The sequence below is a fragment of the Elephantulus edwardii genome, unplaced genomic scaffold (genome assembly GCF_000299155.1).
Source record: "Elephantulus edwardii isolate Elephantulus edwardi_28Jun2011 unplaced genomic scaffold, EleEdw1.0 scaffold00024, whole genome shotgun sequence".
NCBI lineage: Eukaryota > Metazoa > Chordata > Mammalia > Macroscelidea > Macroscelididae > Elephantulus > Elephantulus edwardii.
In genome coordinates this window covers 3,483,016-3,496,161 of record NW_006399774.1, presented here as the reverse complement: position 1 = coordinate 3,496,161, position 13,146 = coordinate 3,483,016, and the positions used below count along the sequence as shown (strand labels likewise).

At 40.9% G+C, this 13,146-nt stretch overlaps 1 protein-coding gene across 1 annotated transcript in view; it reads left to right on the top strand.

Moving 5' to 3' along the window:
* SYNE1 (spectrin repeat containing, nuclear envelope 1) overlaps positions 1 to 13,146 on the top strand; it is a 644,155-nt gene that overhangs the window by 324,773 nt on the left and 306,236 nt on the right. The window contains exons 79-84 of the mRNA XM_006882743.1: positions 1,758 to 2,020; positions 3,228 to 3,393; positions 3,874 to 4,029; positions 5,828 to 5,980; positions 7,703 to 7,885; positions 9,519 to 9,656. Of these exons, the coding sequence (XP_006882805.1) occupies positions 1,758 to 2,020; positions 3,228 to 3,393; positions 3,874 to 4,029; positions 5,828 to 5,980; positions 7,703 to 7,885; positions 9,519 to 9,656 (1,059 nt within the window). The remainder of the gene's footprint in view (positions 1 to 1,757; positions 2,021 to 3,227; positions 3,394 to 3,873; positions 4,030 to 5,827; positions 5,981 to 7,702; positions 7,886 to 9,518; positions 9,657 to 13,146) is intronic.

Below are 13,146 nucleotides of genomic sequence, written 5' to 3'. Positions count from 1 at the left end.
CACTAGAAGTCCTAATCCACAACATAAACAGTCTTCCCAGTATCCTGGAAAACCTACAACCAGGAAAAGATAACGTAGATGAATGGGATCTTCTAAGATTCAAATCCCTATGCACATCCAAAAACTTCTCCAACAGGGTAAAAAGGGAGGCCACTGACTGGGAAAAAGTATTCGGGAAGGACATGGCTCTTAAAAAGAAAATGAACAAATAATAGTAGCATATTACTATTAAGTGTAAAAGTATTTTATAATAGCTATGATAAAGAATAGTTTACATAGGGTTTTCGGAGGCCTGCTATTTCAGAAGTGGATGGCCAATCCTTCTTCCTAGTCTGCCTTAATCTGAAAGTTCAGATTTAGAGAAGTATCAGACAGACTAGCATTTTACAGAAAAGTGAAAGATATATCCCTTATTGTGGAGTTAACCATTAGTGTCAGTGCTGTCTCTTCCTTTGGCACATGTGTCTTTACCCACTTATTTCCCTGCTCCACCATCCACCAGGATACCCATCCACTTCTACCGACTCCCTTCAACATCTATCTCCCATTGTCCAGCCCTTGATCTGATAGCTTGTCTCTGAAGCTTCCTTGGCTTCTGTGATTCCAAACAGGTTGGCTCCTGATAGTTTCTTATGCTGCTCCATCTAACATACTTTGGACATGTTGTAAGGAGGGACCGGTCCTTGGAAAGGGACATCATTCTTGGGAGGGTGGAGGGACAGCACAGTAGGGGAAGGCCCTCTATGAGGTGGATTGATTCAGTGACTGGGGTAATTGGGATGGGTTCAGAGACAGTGTGACTGGCACAGGATAGAGCAGAGTTTAGGGCTGTTGTACATAGGGTTGCTATGAATCACAAATGACTTGACGGCACATAACAACAACAACATGGTAAAGAATTATTGATGTAGTAACTCGGGCAGTGAGGGTAGTTGTGTCAGAGTCCGTGAGACTGGCTCAGGACCAGGCAGGCTTCAGAAGTGGTGTACATAGGGTCGCTATGAGTCCAGGCAACTCAACGACATGTAACAACAATACAACAAATATTAAATGTAAAATTATTTTTGAATACTTACGGTAGTCTAAAATACATTCTTTCATTGTGAGGCTAGTTGAAGTACCAGTTGAATTTATTGACCTTACTGTCCTATGTCCTATAAATACAGTCTTTCTTTTGGGGTTGACAAGATCCATGTTGTTTACAGAATTTTAGCTCAGGATGTGTAAGGGGGTAGAGGAGTTTATGTAGCATGGTCATGTGGGTGTGCATGTGTGTATATGAGTGTGTCCTTGTGTGTACATGTACATGCGTGTGCATGTGTGTTTGTATGTGTGTGCACATGTGCCTTGTGGATGTGATGTACACTGGGAATTCTGGTTTAAAAAAGCTGTGACCTACAAGCATTAATTAAAACACATTGCCACAAATGATGGCAAATGTGTTTCTAAGCATGATCGTCAATTTAAAAAGTGTGTGGCAATGTGTTAAAACCCCTGATAACTTGTATATGCTCAGCGGCTCTGTTCGCTCTAAGACATTTTACTCTGTTCAACAGGGGAGCTATGGGTCAGAATCTACTCCATAGAAGTGAGGTTGTTTGGTGGTTTATGTTTTGTTTTGGTTTAGGTATTTGTTTTTATTTTTTGTGGGTTTTTTGTTCATTTATGCATTGCGGTCCATTGTGGCATTGACTGGAATTGCCTTATTCGCGCACTTACCTAGCTCTGATCTTCACAGTGTGTACATTTGTCCTTAGGTTATAAAAGCCACTGAAGCAGTCGATGAGCTGCAAGCTAAGTTACCAGGAAGCTCCGCAGAGAAAGCCTCGAAAGCGGAGCTGGAAGGGCTCCTTGAGGACCACGACACGTTGGTGCTGGAGCTGGAGCAGCAGCAGGCGGCCCTCGGGGTACTGAGGCAGCAGGCACTGAGCATGCTCCAGGACGGGGCTGGTCCCGCGGCAGCTGGAGGAGAGCCCCCTGTCATGCAGGAGATCACGGCTGTGCAAGACCGCTGCCTAAAGTAATCACACCCTGCCCTCTGTCACCAGGGTCAAACGTGCTCCCAGGGCGTGGGGACAGTCTATAACATCACACTCACACTGGGGATCTGTGGCCATCACCTCTGCTTTCCCTTTTCTTAGTTCTGAACTCATTTCTTTAATAAGTACATACTTCTAAGTGAATAGACTGGTAAGCTGAACCAGAAGTCTTTCTTTCTATTTTAAGTAGCATTTCTATGAGTTGAAATGAACTCAGTGCATCAAACAGCAAGTAGGTATGCCACATTCACCTCCTGAGAATATAAAAGACATCAGAGCAATCTTAGGGCATTTACTTAAACTTCTATAATAAATTCAGGGAGCTCTAGTGGCCTACTCTGTAAGGAGTTGTTCTGTGAGCCCCAAGGTAGCAACTCTCTGATGGTTCAAATCCTTAAAAGAGAGAAAAGGCACCTCTCTCTTTGTGTGGTTTACAGCCTTCATTACCCAATGGAGGATCATCTATGAGTCAGTTCTGACTTAGTGGCAATGCAATATTCAGTTCACATAGTTGAAAACACAGAGGTATAACTTGATATCGTTACATTGTTAATTGTAACATTTAAAAGCTAGTTTCTTCCTTGAAACAGAATGGTCATGGATATTCAAATTTTACATTAAATTTAAACCTCTAGTTATGTTGCAACATTTGATTAGGTTCCCAAACAAAAAGCAGATAATCCATCAATTTAAGGTTGCGGTTCAGTCAAAAATTCAGTTGGAATTTGACGGCATGGAGGAAAGTACCCCTTCAGTTTTTCAGAGATAAATGATTCACGAATATAAATTATGATGTATATTCTTTCGTTAACTGGAACTTTACTTAAGAGTTACTGAAAATCATTTGTCCCTTTTAGTGAGCTGCATTTACTTGCAAGGTTCCTGGGTGGTGGTACAATCATTTTGCAATGAACAACTAGCCTAAATGCAGACAGTTTGAACACAGAGTCTATTCTTATAATGACTGCAACCAAGAACACGCTTTAGACACATTCTGCTCTTTAGCACATGACATTACAATGAGTTACAATCAGTTTGACAGTAACAGATATTTTGGTTTTACTTACCTGCAAAACAGGACAATAGATTTGACATTTAAAAACTTCTTTTTTGGGTAAGATGATGCCATGTGCTAAATGCGTTTCTTGGATTTCAAACTCCTGCTTTCTCCCGTGACTTTTCCCAAAGCATGCAGGAGAAAGTGAAGAGTAATGGGAAACTGGTCAAACAGGAGCTGAAGGAGCGGCAGATGGTGGAGACACAGATCAATGCCGTGAAATCATGGGTCCAGGAGACGAAGGAATATCTGGGAAATCCAACGACTGAGATAGATTCTCAGCTGGAAGAACTTCAGGTGCAAATTGTCTTCCTTCATTATACCCTTCACCCCAAAGTCACCCTGATTTTAGTTAAATACTGATTTATCATTCATGAAAATATTGAACATGAACTTTTCAGAAGTGGTTTGTGTAAAATGTGTTTTCTTCTGCTTTGGTGACTCAGTGGTAAGGAATTGTGCTGTTAATCCAAAGGCACTCGTTTCGAACCTACCACTTGCTCTGTGGAAGAAAGATGGGCAGTCTCCTCTCATGTAATTAACTGCTTCTGAAAACCAGCTAGAGGGTCAGCTAAGAGTTGGTTCTGACGCTGTGTATATCACAATAACGATAATATGCATAGAAGGTACATGATTCCTATATGGACTCTCACAAAAAACTCAAGGCTTTCCTCTAACTCCACACTTAGTATTGACTGACTTTGTGCTTATAAAAATCAGTTGCCCCATCAGGCTCCCAGAAATTTCTTGTGATGACCTCTTTTATTCCCCCTTTAGGTTCTCTTGACGGAAGTGACGAATCACCGGCAGGACATTGAGAAGACGGCCGAAGAGCAGAAGAATAAATACCTGGGTTTCCACACTATCCTCCCTTCTGAGCTCTCTCTCCAGCTGGCTGAAGTCGCTTTAGACCTGGGCACGATTCATGACCAGGTACGCCAGCGATCCACAGAGAGCATGTCCACTCATTAGCTGGGAAGGTGCTGTTGTCTGAGAGTTCTTAATTATCACCATTATGTCTCCCTGCAACCAGTACAAACAAAACAAAAACCGGATCAATAGTATTAAACGATATTGACAGTCTTATACAAGGGTGCATTATGTAGCCAAGAAATAAATCAGGTAGTTGTGTATATAAAGAACACCATGTTAAGAATCATTGATCTGCTTTGCCTAACACTTTAAAAAATGGCTTAAGGTAACAAACAAATGTGATACTTTTTTAAAATATTTGTCCAGTAAATGTTTATTGATTGCCAATGGGGTGTGGGGCATACTTTAAAGTGTTATGTCAGATTGCATAAATTAATGAAGTGAAGATTTTTAAAAAGAAGGAAATAGAACTTAAAATAACATCAGTACGACAAATATTCTCACCACTAGGTCAATTGGCAGCACCACGATAGATGGAGAAATGATTGAGGTTGTTAATAATTACAGTTTGTTCAGCTCCACAATCAACACTCTTAACAGCAATGAAAAGCAATGATGTCAGTCTAGAGACTAAGATACACCTAATCTAGGCCATGTTTTTGGTAATTACTATCTATGCATCAGAGAGCTGGACAATGACTTAAGGATAACAGAAGGAGAATCCATGCTTTCAAATTATGGTGCTGGAGAAGAGTCTTGAACATACCATGGACCACCGGAAAAAAAAAAAAAGACCAAAACCAAACACAAACACACACACACACACACACCACCACCACCAAACAAACAAATAGGTCTGTCTTGGAGAGAATTAAACCAAGTTTCTCCTTGGAGGCTAGGATTTTGAAGCTCTGTCTCATGTACTTTGGGCTCATGGCCAGGAGAGACCAGTCCTTGGACATCATGCTTGGAAAGGTGGAAGGATGGTAGAGAAGAGGGATGGTAATAGCCCAAATGCCCAACCACAATGGAATGGATTGAGAAATTATGGTATATTCTCACAATGGAATACTATGCAGCACAAAGGAGCAATGATTTTGTAAATTATTACCTAACTTGGGAGGGACTGGAGAACATTGTGCTAAGTGAACTACCTCAGTCTCATAAAGACAAATTGCATATAAGGCCATCATTGTAGAATGAGTATGAGGATCCAAAGAGGGGGACTTAATCATTGGGTTACACAATGTGATGGGTGGAGGGAGGGATGAGTAAAGGACAGAGGAAAGATCCAGTGTGAAAAACAATGTATACAAACTTTATGAACTCTGTAAGTAAACCAGTATAAAATTTTTAAAAACAATTAAAAAATGTCAACATCATATGTCCCTATATGACCCTTTCTTAAAGGGATATATGATTAGATATTATTGTTATGACAAGAGTCCAGAAGAAGGTAGCATAGTGGAGTGTGGACTTGGGGAAGGGATTGAATAACAATGAAACAATTTTTTCTTTTACTTTTCAAAGAGAAACACTAATTGTGGTGGAAGGGTGGGCAGGGAGAAAAATGTAACAATGAATGCATGAAAATCCGAAGTCTCTCTAAACTTTCATTAACATAAATTAAAAAGAAATCCATTTAAAAGAAAAAATATGACATTTTGAAAATGTACACTATTACTTTTGTGGTGTTCTTGCCCACAAAGTACAACTGAAAAGAGAAAAGGGGAAAAAAACCACCAAAACCCAGCATTGATTTTTAAAGGCTTAAAATGACCTTTGTCATCTTCCTTTGAGGGTTTGAATCTTACTTTCTTTTAACCAAGGTTGGTTGGCTGTTCTTGTGATTATTTAGATCCAGGACAAAGTGAAAGAAGTTGAGCAGAGCAAGGCCATGGGCCAGGACTTTGGTCGGCAGATCCAGATATTGGCGAAAAACCTCACAGCTATTCTAACGAAGCTGAATGCCAAGACCAATGATTTAGTTCAAGCAAAAACTGAACAGAAGGTAAGAAAAGGGAAGCAGGAATATAAAGGCACCCTCTTGGCCAAGTGTGTTACCTGTTGGTCTGCTTACACAAAGGTCACCAGTTTGAACCTACCAGGCACTCCTTGTGAGAATGAGAAGTGTCCTTCCTTGCAAACTCAGCGGAGGGAAGCCATGAGCTAGAATGACTTGATGGCAGGGAGATTACTGAATAAATGTTTTTGGTTTTAAGTCAGATTTGTTTTGTAGATACAGAGTTTTTCTTGTTAGCATGCATCATAAAAACCATGTAGTAAAAGCAAGCAGAAAGGATATTTTACGAATATATTTCCATATATATAATTTCTACTCTGCTGCTGCTGTTAGAGGCCATCACGTCTACTTTGGACATGTCACCAGGAAGGACTAGTCCTTGGCAAAAGACATCAAGCTTGGAAGGAGTGAGGGTCAGCACAGAAGAGGAAGACCCTGGGGGAGGTAGATTGACACAGTGACTGTGATAATGAGGTCAGGTGTGCCAGGGTTGGTGAGGTTGGCTCAGGATAGGGCAAAGTTCAGAGCACTTGTTCATAGGGTCACTGTGAGTCATAGTTAACTGTCTCAATGGCATATAACAACAACAACAACAGCAATAACACATCTACTACAACTCATAATGACTCTATAAACAACTTGTCTGAACTTGGATGCATTCTATACTATATTAGAGCATCTCTAATACTCCATGGTCTATTGTTGCCGTCACTGTGTCAGTCCATCTTATTTGACCCTCTTTCTTTGACCTTGTGTCTTTCCTAGCAATGTCTTTTACCAGACAACTTGCCCAAAGTATGTGAGACAGCTTCCCCACCCTTGTCTCTATGGAGCACTCTTTTGGCAGTCCGTGGGATATCCAGGACTCTTTTCCAACATTACAGCTCAAAAGCATTGACTCCTCTTCTGTCATGTTGACTCACTGTCCAACTTTCAGGTGCAAAGCAAGCAACTGAAAATGCCCTGGCTTCAGTCATGTGCACCTAAGTCTTTAAACTGACATCCTTGTGCTCCAGTATTTTGGAAATGTCTCTCACAGTAGATTGTCTAAAGGTAGCACGCCTTTCAATTTCTTGACTGCTGTTTCACTCACATCATCTAATTTACCCTTACAACTGAACTGTATTAAGAAGTTTACTCCAATGTATACTTAGAAGGGAATACAGTTCAGTGACTCAATGATAACATAGGAATGCTGCTGTTGTGCCCCACTGACTCAATTCTGACTCATAGTTACTTGATAGAACCAAGCAGAATGGCTCCCTAATGTTTCTGAGGGTTTAAGTCTTTGTGAAAGCAAACTGCCACATCTTTCTCCCAAGAAGCTGCTGGGAGATTCAAATCATTGGCCTGTGTGTTAGGAGCCAAGTGCTAAATGACTGTGCTACCAGAGCTGCTGGTTTAGGAAAACAAGTGTGCCAATTTCCAGGAGAATTGTGTTCTCAGCAGTCAATCTGTGCTCTGTTGATGAGTTAAGTGACTCTAATCCTCTCTGGGTGGGGCAGAAAGGAAATGTGCGCCTCTTAGTCACCCACATAGGAAATAAACCAAGATCACCCCACCGCCTGGCCCACCTCTCCAAACTGACAAACAGAAGTAACCAGCACTGGGGGAAATTAGTCTTTATACTCTGCATCCTTCTAATCTGGGGAAACCAGAAGATATTAATTTTGTGGAGTAAAATGTTCTTGCATGTTGACACCCATTTAGGTGCTCGGAGAGGACTTAGATGACTGTAATGTGAAGCTGATGGAACTGGATGCAGCCATACAGAAATTCTCTGAAGAGCATGGCCAACTGGGCAAGCCACTGGTCAAGAAGATAGGAAAACTGACGGAACTCCACCATCAGACCGTCAGGCAGGCTGAGAGCAGGCTGTGCAAACTCGGTCAGGTAGGACTCTGCGGTCCTCTAAGGAAGAAGCTTTCTGCTGTGTGGTTTTTTAAAAATAGGAAATGTAATATTGGCAGTGATGAAAATAATTTCATTCTATACTTTATTTCATACTACATATTTTTACCTTTTTTTTTTCTTTTCTTTTAATGTGTGTACCGTTAAATCAGATCTGACTGCTAGAGGAGGAGATTGTCCCTCCTTCTTCAGCAGAGTATCTGGTGGATTCGAACCTCACATCTCTGGGATTGCAGTGCAGCTTCTTGCCCCTAGGCCACCAGAGCTTGCCACTACATAGATTCTTAAGATTGATGATTAAACTTGTATTTATTTTCACTAAACTAGGTTATAAATTCAAAGACAGTGATGCGAAAGAATTTTGGGCTGGATGTTTTATAACCTGTAGAAATGCTCTGTGAAATGAATATCGACCCATGAATGTGCTTTGTATGTTTTGTTACAGTCCATTTGGGGTGAGTTTGAGTATCCTAGAGTAAAAGCTATATATTAGCATGTGATTTTACAGTAAATGCAGGCTGACCTTCCACATAACTGTTGTGTAAAGAATGGACTTTGCAGAGCTGAAGACCAGTGAATTACAACACTAAAAAGTAGCATGTCCAAACCATTCCCTGCTGCACCCTCACCTAAGAAGTGTTGTTGGGATCCCAGAGGTACACGGTTCAAATCCACCAGATGCTCTGCTGGAGAAGGAGGGGCAATCTCCTCCTGTACCAGTCAGATCTGATTTGATGGTATACACACAAAAATTTATAAAATAAAACAAAATAAAATAATAAAATAAAATAAATAAAGTGTTGTTGGGATAGAAAGAGAATGTAAAGAGGAGGAATAAGAGATGAGATCAAGAAGTAAAGGGGAAATATTATTCAAGTTTATGAAGAAATTGGTATTTATCTTCAAGTTACTGATAAGTCTTTATCAAATTCTCAACAAGGAAAGTATTTCCCATGATACCTTCGAGTATCATAGAACCAGGCATACCTTGGAGATATTTCGAATTCAGTTCCAGACCAGAACAAAAAAGCGAATATTGCAATAAAGTGAACCACATGAAGTATATTTTGCTTCCTGGAAAGCCTGGTGGCCTAATTTGTAGGGAGTTGCACTGCTAAGCCATTGGTGCTGCCTCTTTGACAGTTCAAACCCCCCAGCTGCTCTGAGGAAGAGAGATGGGCAGTCTTCTCCCTTGGGCTTTATAGCCTTCAAAGCCCAGTAGAGCGTCATCTTTGAGTTCATTCCAACTCACTGGCAAAGTGCTTGAGTGATTTGAGTGCATGTAAAAATTCATTTACACTAAACTGTAGTCTATTAAGTGTACAATAAAATGAATAGAAAATTTTGGGATATTGTGAGAGTCACCAGAATGTGGTGCAGAAAGATGAAGTAAACACATGCAATTGGGGAAAATGGGGATTTTTTTTTTACAAAATTTCCATTTATAGCAACCACAATATCTGCAAAGCATAATAAAGTTCAATAGGAGGAGGTGTACATGTGTTATGAAAATTAACTCCTAGAACTCTTAAATCCAAAAAGTCAGATAGAACACTGATTCTTAGTTCAGAAAGCAGAGGTCATAATTGTTACCGAATTGCTAATGATTTTTCAGGCAGCATCCCATTTAGAAGAATACAATGAAATGCTTGAACCCATTCTGAAGTGGATTGAGAAAGCTAAATGCTTAGTACATGGAAATATTGCATGGAATTCTGCAAACCAGCTTCGGGAACAATACATCTCACATCAGGTAACTTTGAGTGTTCATTTTTTTTTTAATGTAAGAAAGTATATTTTTATTTTTTTATATTGTGCATGCAAAATTTGTATATATTCTTTCATTCATAACCCTTGTGTTTCACACATTCCTTCATTCACGTTGTTTTAATACCATCATTTCCACTTATTGTGTTTTATAAAGTTCATCACTGTTAAACTATGTCCACTATTACCTCGTCTTTTCATATTCCCAGTGGATCTTTCCTGAATCCTTCAACTCCTTCCCTCTACACACTAAACTCCTTGACCCACTGATCCCCTCCTCCTCACCTTCAGCCCCCCTGCCCTCTGCCCCTACCCCTTTGAACTTTTATATGCCTTTTACTATTATGCTCCTATATTTTTAAACAGTAGTTAAGAGAGCTATTTAGTAATTGGCTAGACTGACAAAAACATCATCCTTGCACAGGGATTATGCTAATCTCCTCTGTATCGTTCCAAACAATTTTAGTATATGTGCTATTGCAGAGAACACATGACAAAAACATCAGAGGATGGTGATGTCACAGGAGTGTGGTGTCAGATGGAAGTAAGGCCAAGGCACCCCTACTTAACACACTGCTCCAGTGGTTAGACAGAAGTTTCTACTCACAAAACTATGGGTCATAAATATGTTCCATCTTCTCTAGCCATTCTTTCCTGAAACCAAAAATAATCAGCCCCATAGGGGCTATTTTTTTTTTTAAATCTTGTTTGAAGTACTTGTTTGCAGAAATGTAACAGGAGAAAAACTTCCCCAAAACGAGATTTAAAAGAATATGGAAAGGGAGGCTGTTGGTGTGCTGCTTTACCTGTGAGCTGTTACTTCTAAGACAGTGGCTCAAATTCACGAGTTGCTTCATGGGAGAAAGATGGACAGTCTCCTTTAATGAAGATTTACAGTCCTAGAAGCCCGTGGAGGGTCAGTAAGGGTGAGAACCAACCCTACAGTTTCTGATTCAGATTGGTGGGAAATTCAGATTCTGCCGTTGTAAAAAAGCGCAGGGGCTACATGGAGAACATCATCTGTGACCTTTACCAGCTTCGTGGGGTGGAGAGGGTAGGGAGAGAATTGTCCCTGCCCATAACATCAATAACATAAAACCAATTCTCGTGCATTCAGACCTGTCCTCCATGCTCCTCTGCCTCTTTCTACTCATCTCAACACCAATATTACTGCTTAATTGGTTCTAAAATCCAGTATGATATCTCACAGATCACACAGAACCATATGGAGAAGTCAAAAGGTTATAATTTGGATTAATAACAGGATACAGACAAGACAGCTCCCAAAATGCGTACACAGGCACCTCAGCCTTGAGACTCATACCTTTCTAAGTTTTTCCAAGTGCTCAGTCCTGCCAATATTGGCTTCCCCAAGCTCAACTGTCCAACAAAGTTCTCAGTCCTGCCAATACTGGCTTCCCCACTCCCAACTGTCCAACAAAGTTCTCAGTCCTTCCAATACTGGCTTCCCCACTCCCAACTGTCTAACAAAATTCTCAGTCCTGCCAATACTGGCTTCCCTCCCACCCTCAAAGTCCCATCTCACATGAATTCTCCAGTTCAGCCATAGCTGCTGCCATCCCAAAACATCGCCTACGTTTCACCACGTTGGGGGAAGTCTCTCTTCTCTGGCTGCGGACAGAATCTCTTCAGGTGGGCTAAGATTTCTGTCTCTGCAGCTAGAGAGCTTCAATTTATTGGCAAGACTAGCCCTTCTCCTTGTAGACAGGCCAACATGCCCCATTTGCATAGTCCTGCTCATCTTCATGTTGTTGTTGATTGCCTTTGAGTCAAGCACGACTCATAGTGACCCTGAACAAAAGGCCTGAAGCCCCTCAACAACTATAGACATTTATCAATGTTAATAGTTTCCCGAGAGGCATGTTGTTTAGGAAGTGGATGCCACTCCTCATCTGCATAGCAACATCAAATAGGGGCGAGAGAAGATATATTGAAAAATAAATTGCCATTTATAATTGATGCTTGGAAAAATAATCAACAAAAAGCCACTTCTCTGAATTCCATTTTCTGATATTCAAGATGAGAGTATAAATAATACTTACATTGCACTAATACAGAGTGGTGCTGCTAATGGAAAGGTACATAGTTTGAATCCCCCAACTACTCTCCTGGAGAAAGATGGACAATCTCCTCCTGGGTGATTTACTATCTCTAGCAAGCAATTGAAGAGTCAGTTATGAATTAAGTCTGACTCAAAAGTACACAACAACAGTATAATGAGATGGCTTGACACTGTGACTACACCCACGGGTTTAGACACGGGGGATTGTGAGGATGGTGCAGGATCATGCAAGGTTTTGATCTGTTGTGGGCAAGGTCACTATGAGTTACTTCAACAATTACTTCAACAACAACAACAGAACCATGCCAGTTATAATGAACATCAAACGATTTGACATGTATATCCATCTAGCGTGTGACCTGGCTCATGTGAATGCATGAATAAGCATTCTGGTACTCTCTTCACAACGTTCGGCCAGGTCACACACGGCCCTGAACAGGAACGGGGTCAGCTGGGGACAAGCAATGAGGGTGACATCCTAATGTGGCTGCGTTACTACATTTCCTGTGGGACTACTTGACAAAAATGTTCCCTTCCCTCCCTCACTATTGTCCAGGAAATAATTTCATCCTTATATCATTAAGACCATATTTAGACACAGAACCCTAGCAATCTTGTTGTTGTCTTCCTGGAGAATATTGTTATTGTTCTTGTTATGTGCTGTTGAGTCACTTGAAACTCATAGCGACCCTATGTACAAAAGCCCTAAACCCTGTTCTATCCTGTGCAACCTCACTGTCTCTGACATACCTACTCCCATTATTCCAATCATTGAATCAATCCATCTCATCGAGGGTCTTCCTATCCTGTGCTGACCCTTCATATTCCAATCATTGAATCAATCCATCTCATCGAGGGTCTTCCTATCCTGTGCTGACCCTTCATTCTCCCAAACATGAGGTCCCTCTCCAAGGAATGTTCCCTCTTTGCAACATGCCCAAAGTATGTCAGATGAAGTTTCCGAATCCTTGCCTCCAAGGAGTATTCCACTTTCACCCTCTCCAGGACAAACCTGTTTGTTCTCCTAGTAGTCCATGGTATCTTCAACACTCTTTTCCAGAACCACAACTTGAAGGCATGATTTCTCTTTCTATCATCCCCTAGTCATTGTCCAACTTTCCAATGCATAGCACACAATTGCAAAGTCTATGGCCTGGATCAGGCACACATTGGTCTCCAGCCTGATGTCATTGCTCTTCAGTATTCTGGAGAAATACCTGACAACTGACTTTCCCATTGCAATGTGTCTCTTCATTTCCTGGCTGCTGGTACCAAAAGTGTTGACTGTGGAGTCAAGCAAACTAAAGCTGTTAACAATCTCTTCACCATCCATCCTGATGCTGCCAATTGGCCCAGTGGTGAGAATCTTTGTTTTCTTGATGTTGAGCTTCAA